The sequence below is a fragment of the Pygocentrus nattereri genome, chromosome 17 (assembly GCF_015220715.1).
Source record: "Pygocentrus nattereri isolate fPygNat1 chromosome 17, fPygNat1.pri, whole genome shotgun sequence".
In the NCBI taxonomy this organism is placed as follows: domain Eukaryota; kingdom Metazoa; phylum Chordata; class Actinopteri; order Characiformes; family Serrasalmidae; genus Pygocentrus; species Pygocentrus nattereri.
In genome coordinates this window covers 36,086,280-36,107,677 of record NC_051227.1, presented here as the reverse complement: position 1 = coordinate 36,107,677, position 21,398 = coordinate 36,086,280, and the positions used below count along the sequence as shown (strand labels likewise).

The window sequence follows — 21,398 nt, the reverse complement described above, 5'->3', positions numbered from 1 at the left end:
CCGGAACCAGCGCTCATATCATATCATTATCCTTCTCCACACGATTCATTTCGGACAACAACTCGTATTAATAACAGCAACATATGTTTAGAGTGTGCATATTCCTGGAGGAGCAATGATACTCAGCACCGGTGCCAGCGAGAAGCAATCTGTCTGGCCAATTCATGACTTGCTGATGTCACTTTATGCGCAGCTGAGGGTGAAGTCAGTGATCTGGGTTATAATCAGTGAAGAGGTTTAGCTCAAAACACCCACGCGCATACATCATAGGCGAAGGTGGATGATGTGACTGTGCACAAGCAATACTGTACACAAGGGTGTGGAACTAATACCAGAGAATTACTCTTCCACACTGTCATAAAGTCACGTTGTGGTTTACACATCATTATTCTCATAATAAAAAGATTTTATGATGTTTGATATGCTTTCCTGGAAAAAACTGTCATATTTGCTTTATATTTTCAGGACAGAAATTCAGGATTCATTTCATGCGAAATGGCCAGGTTTGCAAGGAATGAATGACTTGTACACTGTTTTAGCTCACGTGCACAGTAAAACTGACTTCAGTAACCAAGAACCACACCTGGTTTTAAAGGTTTAGACCCAGCCCAACCCTACTGTGTGTGAAATGAGCATGTGCATGTCATGTCTGTTGTTTTTTTTACTCAGCTGTGTTTGCTGCCTGGCTGTGAAGCTACAACCATATGCAAAAGTCAAATTTAATGTTTGATGTTGAAAACAAGTTACCTTGTTAAATCTATACTAAACATTGCAGGTCATATTTTATGTTTTGTTTTTTACCCAATATATTAAATTTGGCAAACAAACAGTGACTGTGGATGTGCATTTAATTTACAGTTCTCTGTAGATCATTTTCAACAAAGTGCATAATTGACCAGGGGGCCCAAACTTTTGCACGTGACTGTCTACTATTGAAGCTGCTATTTTATGTTATGAGGACCACAATGGAAATACACTTTAAAGGCTTCACTATGTGTTCATTCTCCATGATTTCAATGTGTGTAATGCATTTTAAACATCAAATAAAATCAATCAATCAATCAAAGCACTTTTACCTGCAATCTTGATGTTCATGTGTCCATCCAGCAGCAGGTTCTCAGCCTTGAGGTCCCGGTGCACGACGCTGCAGTTGTGGCAATACTCCACTGCTGACAGAATCTGCCAGAACTTGCGACGAGCTTCAGGCTCGCTCAGCCGGCCATGCTTGGCCAGGTAGTCTGGAACACAAGCCAAAGGGGGTTTAATTTCTCACTAATCGTGTGCACAGTTTAAAAACAATACATTTTGTATTTATTACTTTCAATAATTCAATAACACTTTCTTCATCATGAACTGAACATGGAAAACAATACAGTTTCCAATTTGTATCACTGACATCTTGTGAGAGCAACAGCAGCTGCATGTTCCAAACACTAATACATTATTTAGATCATATAAACAGTCAATGGTTCCAACTACTTTACAATTGTAGACTCTCTTTCTCTCACCCTTGTTCATTCAGCTTGTGGATTCTTGTCCACTACCGAGGGGAACCGGAGCTTTCCATTTTGCTGTTGCATTTGTTAGTATGCTGCTTGTTGATTTATCAATAGCCCCCCTGCAAGCACTGTCTAGTATAGTCTGCAGAGAGTGTGGAAGATCTAACTTTAAAAGCCACTAAAAAGCTATATTTGAATTAAAGGGCTACACTTGGGGATCACAGCAATATACAGTGTGTAAGCAGCTGGGCTTCAGACTGAACTGTTATGGAGGGTCAAACTAGCATTAAAAAATAAGTGCTTGTAATAAATTTACAGCTCTAACGGTAACAGCTCTAATGTATATGAATATACATAATGTCTTACCGATGCTGCATCCTATACAATTACACAATGATGTAGCTCACCACAGTGTACACTATAATTTTCATATATCTCACCAATAATGCATCCTAGATAACATAATGTATAAAATGATGTATTTTGCCCAAATTAGCACACTTAATATATAGCATATCTAACCAATAATGCACACTACATATGTACATTTATATAATTATGTATCTTGCCCATAATGTACACTGGAATGCACTGATGTACACAGTGTAAAGCTACAAAAAATGATCTCATTACAAGAATGCATAGTTGTACATTGTAATAACAATAAAACTACTCCTCGCCAGCAATGTACACAGTATGAAACCACCATTCTATCAAACTGCCCTTAAGAACAGGCTTCCATTCATGATTCACAAACCCAGTGTCACTTCATAAAAAGAGGAGAAGGGAACATTAAACCACAGACACCAGCCATTCCCTAGAGATGAGTGCAGGCCATGGAGGTGGTGCTGGTGGTGTCAGAGAGCGATGAGCCATAGTAGGGAGGCCCTGTAGTGTGGGCGCAGGGTAAACATCCCTCTGGATGGTGCAATCATGCGGTCACCACGCCCAGGAGTGCTAGGTCAGCCCCTGGCCCTCGGCCCATGGCCAAACCCGCAGCCCTCACACATTCCTGCCCTGATCTGCACCCACCCCGGGGCTCTGGCTGGGCCGCACCGGCAGCGGGGCAACGCACGCAGGGTATCATTCTCCACGTGAGCTGTTTCGCAAACACCAGTGGTGGTGGACACAATAAATACAATTCAGGGCCTCCATTGCGGCCTCGGCCATAATATTTACCCTGAACGCCATAAATCCGGCCTTAGCCAACATGTGAGCGGACAGGATTGTGGGTGGGTGTGAAAGCCGCGCTGGGCCAGCCCGAATGTGTTTAAAAATGTGGGCAAAGCGTGTTTACGGCACACGCTGTGCCACAGCGCGGCAGCCACACCACCGCCTCCTCCGCAGCACGAGACAACAGCACAAATATGACAAAGCAGAAAAAGAGCAGACTGCTTCGACCACATCATACAAAAAATAGGCTCATATAAAGTATCTACATTTGTGAACTGCATGATCATTTAAAAGAATTCATATAGAAATCTCACTGTTTACTTAAGGCCTAGACTTGCTATGACGTGGTATTATTAATTACAACAGATCCTGTACCAATATTGACTGTAGATTCAGACTGTTTACTTTTGCTATCCTACATTCAACATTTTAATAAACATTAGGCCTAGTTAGTGGGAAAAACAAATATGAAGCATAATGGTTAAAGACTGAAATTCAGAAGAATTCAAACTGATGGGAAACTTATTAGAGATCAGGTGTAACATTCCATCAACTGTCTCCTTTCGGACAAACCATTCCTCGAATCGTGTCGCTAATCAAAAAACACACCTGACCAAGGAATGTGTCATACTCCTCTGAACTGGCTAGCAGGCACTGAGGTACTGCATGTTTTCGTGAATGTCTCCATTACTGTAGATAATGCTATGCTAGATAATAATACTGTAAAAATGCTATACTTACAGCTAACCCCACCCCAACTTTAACCTCAGCATTTACTTTAATTTGTTTGTACATTTTCGTTGTATAAACCTTCCAAAGTCCTTGCAATGTCAAAAAAATCATGTTTCCTAACATTGTGGGGACATTTGATCTCTATAAAGAGTGGAATACATGGCCATGCACATGCTCTCTCTCTATCCACAGTGCTGCTCAGCTGGTGGTAATCACTAGCCAGCGGTACTAAATATCAGCTTGGCATGAGTGTGTGGGACTTGTGGGCTGAGTAGAGCTGCACTGCGGTGCTCTAATCTCAAGTGTATTTACCCATGGGCATTAAGTGAGCTCCAAGGATAAACACAAGCGTTCTCTTTGTCAAAGTTCACCATGTCCGAGCCGTTCAGCTGACCTAAAAAAACAGTTAGCACCTGTACGACTGGGCTTGCTGTTCACTCAGCCAAACATGAAAGAGGAACAGTCACACCACTACACACACAACTGACTCATAGCCATGCTGTCAGAAGAGGCAAGAAGCAAGAGAGCAGCCAAGGGGAGAACTCAGTGAGGAGGGATGAATCTGTGAGAAGGAGATAGGGAATATAGGGACAGTAGTATCTGAAAGATAGTGGAACTTCTTTAATATAAATATTGTGTATTTTCTGTGTATCTGTGTTATATTATTTGCATTAATGCAATAGATCCACTATGTATATACAATATGGATGTATATAGTATATGTATACAGTATGTATATACTATACACATAGTATGAATGAATAATATATCTTAATGGTGCATACTAAAGGCTAGTCATGCACTGAGGTGAAACATGCTGATGCTGGCAATAAAATACAGTATCGATTAGGGATGTGCACATGTACTTGAGCCCTCTGTTAATCATTCAAATACAGGCTAATGATTCAGGGAAATACTGGTATCTAAATACAGTATTAAATCTGCCCTGATACTGGCACTTAAATACAGTATTGTATGAGCCTTGATACTGGCACATAAAAACCTCATCGGTATTGGCCCTGATACTGGCACATATAATATTTTATTTTATCGGCCCAGATACTGGCACTTAAATGCTGTATTATATTATCCCCAGATACTGGTACTTAAATATAACATTGTATAGGCCCTGATACTGGCACTTAAATGCTGTATTATATTATCCCCAGATACTGGTACTTAAATATAGTATTGTATCAGCCCTGATTCTGGTACCTAAGTATAGTATTGTTTCAGCCCTGTTGAAGCCACTTAAATAACGCATCAGTATTTGCTCTGGGATTATTTCATGTTTGAGACAAGCTGTATTAAATGTGCTCATTGCGAAATCTGCAGCAGCATTATTTTGATGGGTGGCACAACCAGCAATGATGCCAATACATCAGCTTCTATTAAGCATTTAAAGATAGGCCATGCCAACAAGCACAGTGACATTTCAAAGCTCTGAAATCATTCAAATGTAAAGTTATCAGATAAGTAAATGCTGACTCTTTCAACCTTAGTATGTTTTATTTGTGACACAGAACAAAGCTTTTACTTTTTTAATGTGCACTGTGGGCAGATATTTGAGTATCAGATCTCGGCACTGTTATCAGCAGACAAATGTGTTATTTGGCGCCAACCTAGTAAAGGTTCTTTATAAAGAATTTAACCTTGGCAAGGCTAAATTAAGAGTAATTGAGGTTCAGTATACGGCATGAATTAGAAGTATGCCACATCAAATTTCCAAGTGGCTGCATGTGTGATGACCTGCCTTTCACCTGCCATGTAAAACTGACCCAGCATCTGGACACGTAATTAAACCTATGGGACAAAACTCCAGTGGACCTAATATATACCTGTGCAGAACACCAGGGTTTTCTAGCTGCATCAGCTTGAACCTCAGGTTCCCTCAGAGACTGGAGAGAGCTGTTAGAGGATGGAGGAAGGAGGAGACTTGCCATGGGCAAACAGGAGTGTCAGAACTGATCTGACTCAGATGACTTGCTCTTCCTTCTTCCAAACACCCACTTTCTGCAGTACTCTGCATTTGTAAAATATGCATGGCCTACATTCCCATCCCAATCCCAACTTCAAACCATTGTCACTCTCTCTTTTTTGCTCTCTCTACTTCCTACTCTCTTGCGTTCTCTCTTTTTTTCAGTCTCTCTCTCTTTCTTTTCCTTCTCCCTCTCTCTCTCTTTCTTATGTATACTTTGGGCTATACTCTCTCTCTCGCTGTGCCTGTGCTTTTGCGCAGCTTCTCATTATTCGAGCCTGACCCAATTTCCAGTTTGCTCCACTGCAGCAGCTCAGCTGGCTCTGATGCTGTGGGGCAGACAGGCTTTCCTTGGCAGGTTTGTCCATGGCCAGGTTCCCCCTGCACACCTCAGCGCACCCCACACTATACCAAGTGCTTAATGGACCAGTTCGAACCGTTCTTTGTTTGTCTTAGAGTTGGAGAGCTGAGAGCTGCCAATTAAACTTGGGTGCCTCTATTGTAGCCTGAAGAAAAAGGGGTACAGCCTGGCCTCCTCTGCTTAATCTGCTTATTACTGCTTTTCTTCCACATCAAATTTCTAAACGGATGAGTCTGATCTCTTTTTCAAGCTACTGCAGAAGCTAAAATTTTCCTGGCTGATATATCCAGGCTGTTTTCTTGGTAGACCACATCAAGCACATGGTGAAATAGCTTTTGGTACTGATAGTCTTTTTCCATTGTTTGCTTGCCCCATAGATAAAGCTAATGCGCACAGCTTTAGGGGGAGTTCACAAAACGTCAATCTGTCATACCTAGTGAGAGGTCCTACTGTGCAAGCAAATATCATTAGTGTAGTAGAATGTTTTGGTTTCCTAACTTTTTCAAATGTATTATATAAAATCAGTTTAATGTTATTATAATTATAATAGGAATGTTATAATCTTAATGTTATTTCTCTGACAACGTGATTTAGGCTATCAATTTACATAGGGAGCTACCTATAGACGCACGCTATGGTGAACCTTTCAACATAGTAGAACAATTCGTCAGAACACATCAGAGATGCCAACTGGAGAGAACGTTAGCGCCCGGGATGATCAATAAACATTCTGAAACAGACATACATAAAACATATCTAACATTTCTATAACAAAACACAGAAAAAAGCAAAAACACAATTCAATTTGGTAAAAAAAAAGCCAAAACTAGCTGATCTTCCATGTTGGAATGAATGACTGACTAGAGAGAAGATATTGATTGGACAGCTGTGGATGATGTATTGAATTTTTCATGGGCAACCAGCACAAAAGTTGACAGCTTTTCAACTTGAACACTCATTTTAAACCATATTGTGCGAGATAGGGGTGTGATTTTTAGTTGCTGTCTGGGTTTTTCCATGAAAAATGTTTTAGAGAGTCTGAAAAGGTTTCGTCTGAACGCCCCCTTGGGCCATACAAGGCATTTTCTGTGCTCCACCACGGAATTGTAGGTTGGGGATTTGTTGATTTTAAGGTTGTTCACAGTTGGTCATGTCATTTTTACTTAGCAATTTCAAATAATACTGGAGTGAATTTGCAACCTGAACACAAGGTTTTGTTTCCTTTCCATTAAATGATTTGCTCTCTGCTGTGATGTAAGCTTATGAGAAGTGCAAAGGGCTGACGAGCATTCTCATTTTAAAAAATAATCTTTCATAATCTGCCTATGATGGACAGCAATCTTGATAGCGCTGTCAAAGGTTGCATAACAGTATTATCTTGAGCAGCCAGCAATCTTGCAGGACAAAATGGCTTTTCAGTGTGTAATACCTGGAAATCTCTAAATAATCTAGTACGTCATCTGGAGAACAACTTCGTTAATACGGTTATATGATAGATCGAATGTGCAGGCAACGTCTTTAGCTTGAGCCTCTACTGGATGCTTTTCCCACATCTTAAGCCCCAAATACAAAAAGTCTAGGGCCAAGCGGTCTGTTCCAGCCTCAACACCCATCCTTATCTTGCTTTGTCAAAACAAGGGCTGTTGCCACATCTAACATGAGGGTCAAGCTGTCCACAGGCCACTTATACCACTTCAGTCATTTAGAGGAAACGTCGCGCGTAACATTTGGTCTTCATTACAGACAAAAACAGTTTTCCAAGACTGATCAAAGTGCTCAAAATCGCAGCCTTCATAGTGATTAAGGTAAAGGCTTCTGGCTCAGAGTTATATGGTTCAATGAGCTATAAGTGTATTTCAAACCAAAGCTTGCAAGCTGGATGTGAAAGCTGAGCTGCGTCGACTGTCAACAAGTGAAATCTCTGTTTGATGTGAACACAGCCCCTATCAAATGAGGCCAACAACACAACAAACAATTCCGGTATGCCAAAAAGCACCAACAAGAGAATTAGATGATCTAGGTTAAAGGACACGCTGGGGTCAGGCGCTGCAGGAATTACGGTTTGTATGATTGACGTATGAACGGTTTCCTGGTAGCGAGCCACACTGGGTCACGCACCACGAACCAGAAAACAATATTATGTAAGTGTGATGCCAGATGATAATACTTTTCGCTAGAACAGGCTACCCAGTCAAACTCACGCACCAACTTGAGCTGTCTTTGTTTAGCTACTGAGTTATGAAAGCTAAGACCTTCCTGGGGTCTCAGTGATGCAACTATATTCAGTTTGTAATGAAAACCATGGCTACAAGAGCCTAACAGCAGACAGAATGGTGATGGTGTTTACGTGGCCATGATGGCTGTTCAAACGAGCCCTGTTTAGTCTCAACTTTGGGCTTGTTTCATTCTGACCTCTAACATTATCAACCAAGATAAACACACCGTGGTCTGCTCTTAGAATGTATTTTGATTCTTTATTTATGTTTGAAGAAAACGGGTGAAACATTAAAGGGAAAGTTCAGTCAAGTCATACAACTGTTCATTATTATGTTATGGTAACCAGTTTCTATTCATTTTTGCCCATATTAGTATGCCTGGTCAAGCTATTCTTTTCATACAGTAGAATGCAAAATTTGAATACCCCTGGTCAAATGACATGATTGTTAATTTTCTAAGTAAATTATTATTACATCCTCTATAGACAAGATACTAAAATATGCCATTTCTGTAAATTCTAGGGCAAATTTAGGTGTTCTTTAAGCTACTTTTTACGCCTTAACTTAATGCATATTGCAAAAAATAAAACATGAAATAAAAAATATGCCATAACTTTTGCACAGGCCACATGTTATGTTTTATTTATTTGTTAAATTCAGCCAAAAAACAGCAACTGTGCATTAAAATGTGCAAAAGAGCGTTTTCTCTGGAGGATATGTTTAAATAAAATCAATAAATCATGCCACTTGACCGGGCACCCAAACTTTTGCATACAACTACAGATGACATGCATTTGACACAACTAACAGCTACCTACACAGTTCACAGAACTATTCCCTCAAAAATATTCTTGTCATCCTTTGTACTAACACAATCATACAGTATTTCTTAATAGAAATGTAGACAAAATATTGAGCATAAAACTTGAGCACTTTCATTTTCCCCCTCATGATAAAGGGACTTTTTGATGTGACACAAAAAAAAACTGCTGCTCGGATGTTGAAAAATATGCATCTCTAACATTAGAAAAGCTCTTACAACATTAGCTTATCCTCTGTAAAATATCCATAAGCAATTCATGTGTATTTGTGAAAAACCACTTACCAAAAATTTCCCCATTCTTGGCGTACTCTGTCACAAGGTAGAGCATGTTCTTGGTCTCCATGACCTGTAAAAGGGCAGAGAATATTTTTAATAAATAAATCTACTGCAGTAGTGCTTTACTTACAGATGGCTCTGAGTCTGAAATGAACATCCAATTTACTAAGACCCCTGTTTCATGTGACTTTTATGTGGATTGCAATCTGATCAAATTTTAACCATGTGTATTTACACTTAATAATTAAATGTGTCTCTTGCTAGTCAGGCTGAAATACAATGGCTGTATGTTCTGTAGTATGTTAATCACCTTATATACACAACCAATTGCACTGTTCTTTGTTTTCCTGTTCTCATCATTTAAAATGATTGCCTCCTTAAAAATCACAAGTCTGCATGTTGCTATTATTCCAAAAAGCATCTGTTTACAATAATTAGTCTCCAATAATTGTCATTATAGTCAAAAACCACACAAGACAGTGCAAAACAACAAGGCCAAGTAAAGATTAACCAAACTTGCGCTTTATTTTAGCTAGTCTGGGCCAGTAACTGAACGGAGAAACTCATGTTAAGAGCTAAACCAAAGAAGCAGAGAAGCCGCGGTCCAGTGGGCGGTCTTTTCCTACTAATGAAAAAAGCAGAGAGATGCAGTCACGTTATTGGGAGAGATTTTAATTGTCATGTATGGCTTGGAGAGATGGATGATTCATACTGGAATAACATCTGGCTAAATGCACCTCCTGAATCCTAGACTTTAAAAAGAGTCTTGGATGCCCTTACACTTGCATTCATATGTGAATGATGTATCTGAATATAATCCTGATACTTAAGACACACAAAACAACCAGGTGTAAACAGGTTCTAAGGCCATATGCTTGCATGACTGTGAAGTGAACAGTTTAAAAAGCGGGGGAAAAGTGGAGCCGTCAACAAGCTTGAGTCAAAAGAGAAAGTGAAAGTTCAGTGATGCAGAGATAGCAGTGTTCTCTCCCACCAAAACATCCCAGATAACCCGACTCCAGATTAAAAAAAAAAGGATTTGTAAGGCAATTATGGGTGCATACTGCAGCTGCTGGGTCTTCTCATATATATCTATATCTATATCTATATATATATATATATATATATATATATATATATATATACACATATATGCACACACATCTGATTCTGAAGTAGTTTTAACCTGTGGTACATACTCTTTATGTTTAAGTGTTGATTCGTGTCTGCTGCCACTGTCTGAGGAAATCTCCCAACAACACAGTTGGATTTAAAGGTGGAGAAAACTCTGTGGAAAACGAAGTTTGGAGAGTATGGAAAAAAATACCACGGTGCTTAAAGAAATTTTCATAGGATATGATATATGATATGAAGCCTTTATTGTCACATAGTCACATGCTGGAAGTGTCAAATTTTAAAACTGCTGTCAAAAACTGCAAATACAAAAGATTGCTCAACTTTTCACTCACTGTGTTGTATTAACTCTACAGGACTTATGCTGCCTTTTAAATAAAACATACGGTTGGTGTTATTTGTAACAACAACACCCACAAAGAACTTCAAAGAAGTACCACAATAACAAAACAAAACTGCCATATCATCGATATCTTTACCCATTTTTTGCATGATTTTTGAAAAATACATGTGTGAGATCCTCTCTCGAATGCACGTTTATGAAAATGTTTATGAACGAAGGAAGGGTGTTTTGCATTTTTACATAAATGCACATTTAGGCGCATGCAGCAGCTTTGTACATACATAACAGACGGCCAGAACGTGTCAGATTTATGGCTGAAACTGACGCAGAAGGCTTAGTACATTGGGGCCCAGGGTGTCTCATGCAGCACACTAGATGATCAAGTAGGATGACAAAGACAAACAAACCACATGGCGAGAGCACAGTGGGTTCACACACAAGACAGAACAACGGGTCCATGTTCAAAACGGACAAAATGTACAGGGCCTGCTGCTGTCCCTGTAGCAGCATTCATATGTCTCATTTAGTTAGCAGCACAATGGTGTAGGCATGAATCAGACTGGCTTGCTGTTGCTTGGCCAGATCGTAAGCTTGATTCATAAAGCCACAACTGAGCCAGCGATGTGTGGGAGGACTCCAAAATTAGCCAAAGAAAACAAAGAGATGAATAGGGCTAAATGTAGGCAGGAGAGAGGATCTATTATAAATCTGATACGTGCAGCCAGGCCCACAGAAAACACTACTGTAGGCCTTTTCCACAGGCAGTTGGACTGGATTCTCTGATACATCTGCTTCGTTTGTGCCGAGACGGTCTTGTTTAAATCAACATTATTGGAGCACAACTGCTTTCTACAGGATTTTCACATTTCGCCTTTTAAAGACAATACGGTGTTGACTAATAAAGTCAGCGGAACAATCCAATACATGAATCATGTTCTTAAGCCATGTTTTCCTTTCCAGAAACTTGTCTAGATGGAAGCCATGATCTCAGGAAATTTTCATAACATGCTGACCACAAAGTACTTCTGGTCCAAATCAGCTGCCAAATATGCAAATGCCTGGAAATAACTAGAATCATCTCATGCAAATGTTCGCGTTACGCTGTACAACTGTCCTGCTAAGGTCTGACGTGACAAACCACTGGCGTTCTGTCACTTCATCTTTAATGATGAGCAACACTACTGTAAAACTGTCCTCACGCAGCAATTAGACATGCAATGACATACCCAAGTATCCAGAGAAACAGAGACGCAAAGAAAAAAAAAGACAGCTTTGTGGACATTGCCTTTTCCCTTGCATGTAACCTCTGTACGTTTTATGGTTCAATGAGACAGGCCTGAAAAATGATAATTGCGGGGTAATCCTGTAAATATATGACGTGGGGTCTGAGCCACAGATAAATATTGACAAACTGTTGTAGTGTACAGAGCATGAATATGCGTTTGCATATGTGGACCCTGGTTTCAGGCAGATGGGGCTGAGGGAAGCTGGGGGTTTGTGATGAGGCAGCGGGAGCCTGCCGAGCTGCCCTCTGTTTACGTGGCCCAAGAGGAAATGACTAATTGACCCATGTGGCCTGAATGGAAGAGCTGTTGGAAATAATGATACACCGCGATTACACAGCTACACTTGGACTGACGCCGCTCGGTTGTATAATAATGAAGCGCTGTTCACATTCCCAATGACCGAAGTGAACCAAAGCCTTACGTAATGGGGCTTGGAAGTAACTCTGAAAGAGGAGTTATCGCTTCATGAAGAGTTTGTCTGCTGCTACAGCCAGACTACAGCGAGGGACTTGACTTTCTACTGTAACATAGGCCAACATCCAGTCGGGCTATGAGTTTAACAAGGACTCATGAAAGCCTGGGGAGAAGTTAGTCATTAACTATGGCCTGAGAACTGATGACATCCACACTGGTCTGATACAGTAAATATCAGCTGTTGATGAGGAAAAGCAGGAGAACAAGCAGCTTAACATGTAGAAGTCACAGCTATTATCAGCAATAACAAAAACATGGTGTAATCGACCATAAAATTTTTCATCAAGGGTTGCAAATATTCACTCATGTTGAATTTGATGCCTGCAACACGTTCCAAAGAAGTTGGGACAGGGGCAACAAAAGACTTGGAAAGTTGAGGAATGCTCAAAAAAACACCTGTTTGGAACATTCCACAGGTGAGTGTCATGATTGGGTATAAAGGGAGCATCCCTGAAAGGCTCAGTCGTTCACAAGCAAGGATGGGGCGAGGTGCACCACTTTGTGAACAACTGCGTGAGCAAATAGTCCAACAGTTTAAGAACAACATTTCTCAACCTGCAATTATAAGGAATTTAAATCATTTCATCATCTACAGTCCATAATATCATCAAAAGATTCAGAGAATCTGGGGAAATCTCTGCAGGTAAGTGGCAAGGCAGAAAACCAACACTGAATGCCCGTGACCTTCGATCCCTCAGGCAGCACTGCATTAAAAACCAACATCATTCTGTAACGGATATTCCCACATGGGCTCAGGAACACTTCAGAAAACCACTGTCAGTGAACTCAGTTTGTCGCTCCATCTACAAGTGCAAGTTAAAACTCTGCCATGCAAAGCGAAAGCCACATATCAACAACACCCAGAAACACCGCCGGCTTCTCTGGGCCCGAAATCATCTGAGATGGACTGACGCAAAGTGGAAAAGTGTCCTGTGGTCTGACGCGTCTACATCTCACATTGGTTTTGGAAATCATGGACGTCGTGTCCTCCGGGCCAAAGAGGAAAAGGACTATCTAGATTGTTTTCAGCGCAAAGTTCAAAAGCCAGCATCTCTGATGGTGTGGGGGTGTGTTAGTGCCCATGGCAGGGGTAACTAGTACATCTGTGAAGGCCCAATTAATGCTGAAAGGTACATACAGGTTTTGGAGCAACATCTGCTGCCATCCAAGCAGCGTCTTTTTCAGGGACGTCCTGCTTATTTCAGCAAGACAATGCCAAGCCACATTCTGCACGTGTTACAACAGCGTGGCTTTGTAGTAAAAGACTGCGGGTACTAGACTGGCCTGCCTGCAGTGCAGACCTGTCTCCCACTGAAAATGTGTGGCGCATTATGAAGCGCAAAATACGACAACGGAGACCCCGGACTGCTGAGCAACTGAAGTTCTACATCAAGCAAGAATGGGAAAGAATTCCACCTACAAAGCTTCAACAATTAGTGTCCTCAGTTCCCAAACGCTTATTGAGTGTTGTTAAAAGGAAAGGTGATGTAACACAGTGGTAAACACGCCCCTGTCCCAACTTCTTTGGAACATGTTGCAGGCATCAAATTCAAAATGAGTGAATATTTGCAAAAAACAATAAAGTTTATCCATTTGAACATTAAATGTCTTGTCTTTGTAGAGCAGGGGTGTCAAACTCATTTTCACAGAGGGCCACATCAGCATAATGATTGCCCTCAAAGTGCCAGATGTAACTGTAAGACAGTATAAATGTAACTACATGTAACCAAACGTACAGTTACTTTTCTGCATTTTCTCTTTCATTAGTCCAACCAAGCCCGATTTTCCTCCACACATTGCAGGTGCGCCGCCTGTGGTTAATCCAACCAATTTTTCCCAGGGCAATGCATTTTTACTTAAGGACTTCTCCACCGCATCAAAAATGTCCCGTCCCGTAGTGGTCCCATGCATGGCAGCTATATCCAACAGACAGAGAGGTTTGCCTTTTAATTCTTGTACAATTTGTTGCTTTTCTTGAAGGCTAACTTTGGCATACTTAGCTCCATGTTTGGTATCAAAGTGCCGACGTAAATTGTACTCCTTGACAACCGCCACCGCCTCATAACACAAAAGACATACCGGTTTTTCTCCTTGAAGCACAAACATGTATTCGCCTTCCCATCTCTCTTGAAACTGTCTTCCATCAGCGTCAATTTTTCTTTGCCTGGACATTTTGGGATCCATATTTGTAGCTATTTCTTAATTCCACTTGTTGAAAAAAATCACATCGAAGAGTACACGCTGTAATCTAGTGGCTTAATGCCGTCGCTTCACGCTTAACATAATCGGCATGAATTGTGGGAAATGTAGTTTAAGGTCAATGCGGAATAATTAATCATTAAGTCTAAAAGCGTGCATTGACCATAAACTCCATTTCCCACAATTCATGCCGATTATGTTACCATGACACGGCGGGGCACATTTGGCCCGCGGGCCTTGAGTTTGACACGTGTGTTGTAGTGTATTCAACTGAATATAAGTTGAAAAGGATTTGCAAACCATCGTATTCTGTTTCTATTTGTTTTACACAACGTCCCAACTTCACTGGAATTGGGGTTTTATATATATATATATATATATATATATGTGTGTGTGTGTGTGTGTGTGTGTGTGTGTGTGTGTATAAAACCTATTATACATATTTTTTTTATATTTAAAAATGGTTCTATATGGCACCATGAAGGGATCCACTGTTGTCACAGAACCCTTTATTGGCACTATACAGAAACACTGTTTGCTAAAAGTGAGCTTCCAATTGCAAAGGCATTTGTGTTCATAGGCAGAAGAGGAAATATTTGATTAACATTTAAATTTAAAGAAAAGTTTCTCTTGTGTGTACAGTTGTAACGCAAGTAACTTAGACAGGCAGAGGCAAAGCTGCTGAATGTAAATCAGGATGTAAATGGAATGTAAATACAATTCTTTGCTTAACGCACATTGTAATAAATATGTGCTTATGTAATTACATTTGAGTAGCAAAGCAAGCGATGTATCTTATGACAGTAATAAGAAATGATAGTAATAAGTCTCTATTTGAACCGTTAATAATTACCTGGTACAGCTTAATGATATGTGGGTGGTCCAGCATTTTCATGATCTTCACTTCACGATAGATCTTCTCCAAGTTCACAGAGTCCAGCTGGGTCTTGTCTATGATCTTTATGGCCACCTGTTGAATCAAGGGCAAAGCAAACACACTATAGTTAGCACCCAGACTAATGCCTGAGGCTGCTGCCTATGTGCATTCATTAGTCTCAGCACTGCCTGCGAGGTGAGCAGAACTGTTCCTCACAATCCCCAGCGCAGATGAAAGGCAGGTCACATGTGAGAGGTGCCAACGTGCACCTGTCTGCCAAAGCTAAATGCCCTCTGTGTCATCAACTAGCTTAATAATTCAAATAATTTCCTGCGGCTAAAGATCACTGGTTGAGGAGAAGCAGTAAACTCCTTGATTTTCCAGGCTTGATGAAGTGTTAATCTCCACCTCCTTCAGATGAAGCAGAGAAGAAAGGACAAGGCAGACGAATAAGAGCAAGCTCTTGGTGTAAACAGGCACAAACTCTGTGTGACAACAACTCAAAGAAGAGGAGAGGTGCACGCTGTGACCTGGAGCCTGTCGTCTGGACATGAGTCCACCTCTAACTATTAACCCCTTCAACCCCAGGATGTCATAGAAGTTACATAAGAATAAGTCTTAAAGAAGAATTCAGATTTTTCTGAGATGATTAAGATGTAAACGTCATTAAAACGTCGCTCAGTGCGGTCTGGCGTGAAACAAGAAACTAGAGAAATGTACTGAGTATTGTTTACAGTGATGGTGATAGGAACCAGACATAAAGTTATTACATTAAATGGTCATAAATACTTCGCCTGATACCCAAGACATGTTATAAATCCTTCTATGATGGAGACGTACATGCAGGGTGTCTTAAGGCAAAATACTCCCCCAAATTTTTTCAGACTTTTACACTATTTTATCATTTTCAACATTACATAAAAGACCCAGAAGGCATGTGTAGGTTCACTGGTTTGGGAGGGTTGATAAAATGGCTATATTTGTATTGTAGGCTCCTGGTTCCTGTCGCCATTGTACAGAAACTCTGAGGCAGTGATGAGCCATTTCACATCAAACCACCCTGAATGACTTTGTTTACATCTCAGCCTTCGAATTATATAGACATGAAAAATCAGTGGAATTCCCCTTTAAAGATAATGGCTGAATAATAACTGGAGTTCACACAGTCATCACAAGATAACACACGCACGGTTTTATTCACGGTTAATTGCTTCTCACTTGTAGCTCATTAAACAAGCAAATGCATCCTTTTGAAAATGCGAATTTTAAACTTTCAGCTGATACCATAATTATGTTTCTAAGTAGAAGCAAATATGCTGTATTGTAATTTAATTATGATGGAAAATATTGTTGTTTACAGTCTTCCTTAGCTGAAAAAACACTATGTTTTTGCCACACGTGTGTCATTTCTTGACATCAAAACAAACACAGTGAAGATCTCAACACAGAAAATAACTCAGATGTAAATGCAATTCATTATGTAACTCACTATGTAATAACATGTACAATTATACTTAAAGGTAAACAAAACAAAAGCAAAAGTCCTCGATTTCTAAGGCTTAAGCTGATTGTACCCCTTTAAGGCCCTAAATTTGTCCCAGATTTTGAACTGAACTGAACTTCCCCAGAAATTAGTTTCAAAAACAGCCTAAACATGTAACGTGAGATATCACGACACCAACACTTTCACTAGAATTCTGCTAATCACGCTGCCACAGATCAAACGGAACTATGTACAGCCAGCGAGTCATCACTAGCAGTAAGCGAGGTGACTTGTCCTGACCACTGAATGCCCTCAGAGGTCACGGACATCGCTGGCACCAGGCGTGGAGCGACCTTCTTCAACAAGCACTCAGCTCCTGCTAGTGAAAGCCAGCGTTCAAGTCATCCGTGCAAGTGGAGAAGACCAGCCTATTACACGAGAGGATGAAGGAACGGTACCTCTCCAACAAAAACCAAGCAGCCCCACATTAGTGTGAGTCACGTCAAGAGCAGCAAGAGAGACGTCAGCCCTGTACAACATAATCCTCTTAACTATGTTAATTCCCTGACACACTGCTCCCCTGTGAAATTCAACATCTTCTCCGCAGATGCTGTTTCGGCAGAGTTGTCTGGAACCCAAAAGGGATCCGATGGTTGTGTAAAAAATGTCATACTGTAATAAAAAGGCATTCTTTGTATTTGATGTAATCAAAATTGCTAAGTTAGACAATGTCTCTGAGCCATTGCACAAAAAAAGGCTTCAGCTGCTCAATGAGGGCATGCAGACAAACTCGGGCACCAGGTATGCTTGTGACGGAAGGTGCATTATCACAAAATCACTATTGCTGGTTACGCAACCAGGGCACAATTCAGCAGCATGCTCCATATATCCACTAACAATAAGGTCGTGCGTTTGACCCAAGCACTTTTCACACGCTGGACACATTTCACTATCGCCTGCTGGGAGTGAACAGTGAGCGAGGGCGAGGTTCGCATTCTTATAATGTTCTTATATCTTAAACCTGTTCGCCAGAAGCCGCTGAAAGTTACACAGAGGTGTAACTACGGTGAGGCATCACACTGGGGCCCATGGCCCTAAAATCTCGGCTGTGTTCATGTAGATATCGACACAGCTGTATACCCACTGACACAACATACAGCACGCACCAGTTAGCTTCCAAACAGCCCTGACATCCGTTCATCTCCCTCTTATTCATTGTGCATCTCATCCGCGGACCCTTCACTGCGGTTCATTTTTCCAAGTACCCCAACGTATACATTTAGCTTTATGTTGCATACCAGTGCATTGAATGGCATGACCGGAAAGCGTCGGCATGTTTGGGACACCGACTGTGAGTAAACAAGCAAATTACAACGTCATTTTTTATTGACTGAAAGGTATTTGCACATACGGGACCCATAAGATTCTTGTCAGGCCACAAGGGGAAGGCCAGGGAAAAGCCCACCTGAGCGCACTACACCTAAGTGGGCAAATTTGGGCAAAAACAAATAATCTTATTAATAGGATTCATAATATCATACGGCAATTCAGTTTAGCTGCTTAACACAGCAGCATTTGTCTGTCTCACCTGCAGGTTACTGTAAATATTTTATCACATTTTCTCAATAATGACAAATGTGACGATCGGTCTTTAAGACCTATTAACAACTGTTAAGTCCATAAATGACCACCGTACAGTGAAGAAGTGTTGAGAGGACTGCAGGAGAGGCTGGTGCTTCTGTCTGTTTGTGGTTGTCATCTATTTGGGGTATAATTAGAGTTCCGAGCTGTAACTGGAAGCTTTATAATGTTCAATATCTAACAGCTCTTGATTTCACTGATACTGATCGGACACAGTCTCAGAAAGTGGAGAGGATATGCCCCCCCACGCCCCCCTCGAATGTGCACCAGTGTCTTTACCACGCCAGTACACACCTGAGCAAAGGTCAGAGAGCGCAGGCAGGCAGGCAGGCAGGCGACTGCACTTTCACACGTGTGGCTTTGTGACAACCTGCTGCTCTGCTGTTCTGTGAGGAACTCGATATGTTCTCGCAACGGAAATGTGCAGCAGCAGCGACAACAACCCAAACTTGAGAAGTTTTCCCCACAGGCGTGTTCGGCTCTCAGTCTCTGTCTCTCACTCACCTCGGTCTTCGTAATCCGGTGCCTCGCCAGCTTCACCACGGCGAAGTTGCCCTTGCCGAGAGTGCGCTCGATGTCGTAGAAGCCCACGCGGACCGGAGCCCGGAGCGCTGCTTTTTGGTGACAGTCAGCCATGACCATGCTGTTTGGTAGCAGCGCTGGGGGAGAGGGGAGATAGAAGCCCTGCCACACACACACACTCACACACACACTCACTCACAGACAGACAGCCCCGAGTCAAGATAACGAGCTGAGCGACCCCCCTCCCCTCCTCCTCCTGCCCCTGCCGCTAAAACGCGTCTATTCGCATAAACACAGAGTAAATAAGACTCGCGGACCGCCGGACAGCGCGCTCGCTGGTCCACTGAGCAGAAAGGAGCCGTTCAGGAGGACTGAGAAAGTGTGACGCCAGCTCTCTCTCTCTTTCTCTCTCTCTCTTTCTCTGTCTGTCTCTCTCTCTGTCTCTCTCCCCCTCCTCTCTCTCTCTGTCTGTCTCTCTCTCTTTCTCTCTCCTCTCCTCTCTCTCTCTCTCTCTCCCCCTCCTCTCTCTCTCTCTCTCTCTCTCTCCCCCTCCTCTCTCTCTCTCTCTCTCTCTCCCCCTCTCTCTCTCTCTCTCTCTCTCTCAGATACAATAGAGCTCTAGCGTTTCAGCTCCATTAGCGCGAGCGAGCGCACGAGTTGGACTAGCGCGAGGAGGCGTCGTGTTCTCTCCGTTGACGTGACATTGACGTCAGAGCCTAGGGGGGTATTTGTAGAGGGGGCGGGGCTTTCAAGCCGTTCCTCGCTTCGGTGCCAATTCGTTGCCAAGGGCGACCGCAGCCACGTCTTACGTCAGCGGGCAGCCTTAACAGTTCTGACAAAGGAGAAGTAAAACACACACACACACAACGCCGCGGTGACTGGAAGTTCGATTCAGTTTTCATCCGAACCGACTCTGACCCCTTCGTCCGATTAAACGACTAGTTGATTCACGAGTCACGGTGAGATTCGGTTCAGCGAGTCAGTCCGGTGTCGCCGCTTGAGCCCGCTGAAAAGGAGCCGGACTGGAATGGGGAAAAATACACAGGCTGAAGAGACGCCCGCTGTTCATATGGCACAGTGTGGCGCTCTATGAGGCTAAACAAAATACTCAGTACTACGAAAAGTTTACTTGTATGATGGAGTCGGTTCGACCGATTTATTGAAGCGAATCGGTTCGAAAGAATGATTCGGACATCGCCGGTGTTTTCTTGCAGACGACGAAGTCCGGTCAGCAGCAATTTCGGTTAAAGTGATTTATTTATCGTGCTCTACAGAATGGGAGTCGAGATTAGGACTCATTTATTCTACGTGTGCTTTCGGAAAGCGAGTTTAGTCGCCGAAACCCTCCTAGTGTGATTTATGTAACTATATAAGAGGCTACCTGGCCGTAGCGAGGCAGAGCTTTCGTCAGTTTAGCCCCGGGCATGTTAAACCAGACAGGCCACGACTTCAGTTTCAGCCCTCAGGAGATCTAATAGCACCAAAACGGGCACAGCTGCTCAGTGAGAACGCATTTAATTAGCCAAATGAACAAGTATCTAGTATCTAAAGTAACACGTATTAACAAGAGGTCATCCGAGCAATAATTCAGTCTTTAAGATGTAAACAGTCATTTCAGTGGTTTGACGTATATATGGGGGGTCGCAATGTTTACAACACAAATATAGCCATCTTATTTACTAACCAAGACCACCAGTGAACCTTCACGTCTTCTGTCTTATATGTAATGTTGAAGGTAAAAGTCAGACATTTCTTTGGGAGGACTATTTTGCCTTAAGGTGCCCTGCGAGTATCCCTCCGCCATGGATGGATTAAAGTAAATGGAATCAAATACATTCTAGGCCAAACTTTTTTTATCACAAAACTATTATATAAACACCATTTAATGTAATAACTTTCTGTAAGGGGGGCTTTTAGAGACGTTAAAACTCTTCAGACGTCTGGTTCCTATCACCACCACTGTGACAGGCCTGGGCAAGTTTCTATAGAGCGGAGCCTTTCACACCAAATCACCCTGAATGACTCTGTTTACATCTCAGCCATTTAATTATGCACAATTTTTAAAAAAATGGTGGAGTTCCCCTTTCATAAAATAATAAATAGTGAGTCAAACAGAAGTAAATGAGACAAACTTCAGTAGAAGTGAAAAACAACTTCAGATACTGAGTTGCTTATAGAAAAGCAGTGAAACGTCTTAGTACATACATTATTTACGAGCACAGGAGCTGAAGGTAGGCACTATCTTCACCTTTAGTGTAAAATAAAAAGCTAAAGCTCATATTGAAATGTGTGAGCAGCAGTAAAAGCAGCCCAGGCGCCGTCACCAACACAACTGAACGCAAAAAAATAATACAGGCCCTAATGAATGAATAAAGTAGAAC

At 41.8% G+C, this 21,398-nt stretch overlaps 1 protein-coding gene across 1 annotated transcript in view; it reads right to left on the bottom strand.

The window, feature by feature from the left end:
• sik2b (salt-inducible kinase 2b) overlaps window positions 1-19,489 on the bottom strand; it is a 50,046-nt gene extending 30,557 nt beyond the window's left edge. The window contains exons 1-4 of the mRNA XM_017713050.2: window positions 19,000-19,489; window positions 15,348-15,464; window positions 9,065-9,128; window positions 1,077-1,238 (exon numbers count right to left, since the gene is read on the bottom strand). Coding sequence (XP_017568539.1) covers window positions 1,077-1,238; window positions 9,065-9,128; window positions 15,348-15,464; window positions 19,000-19,137 — 481 coding nt within the window. The 5' untranslated portion in view covers window positions 19,138-19,489. The remainder of the gene's footprint in view (window positions 1-1,076; window positions 1,239-9,064; window positions 9,129-15,347; window positions 15,465-18,999) is intronic.
• Between the last annotated feature and the right edge of the window lie 1,909 nt (window positions 19,490-21,398).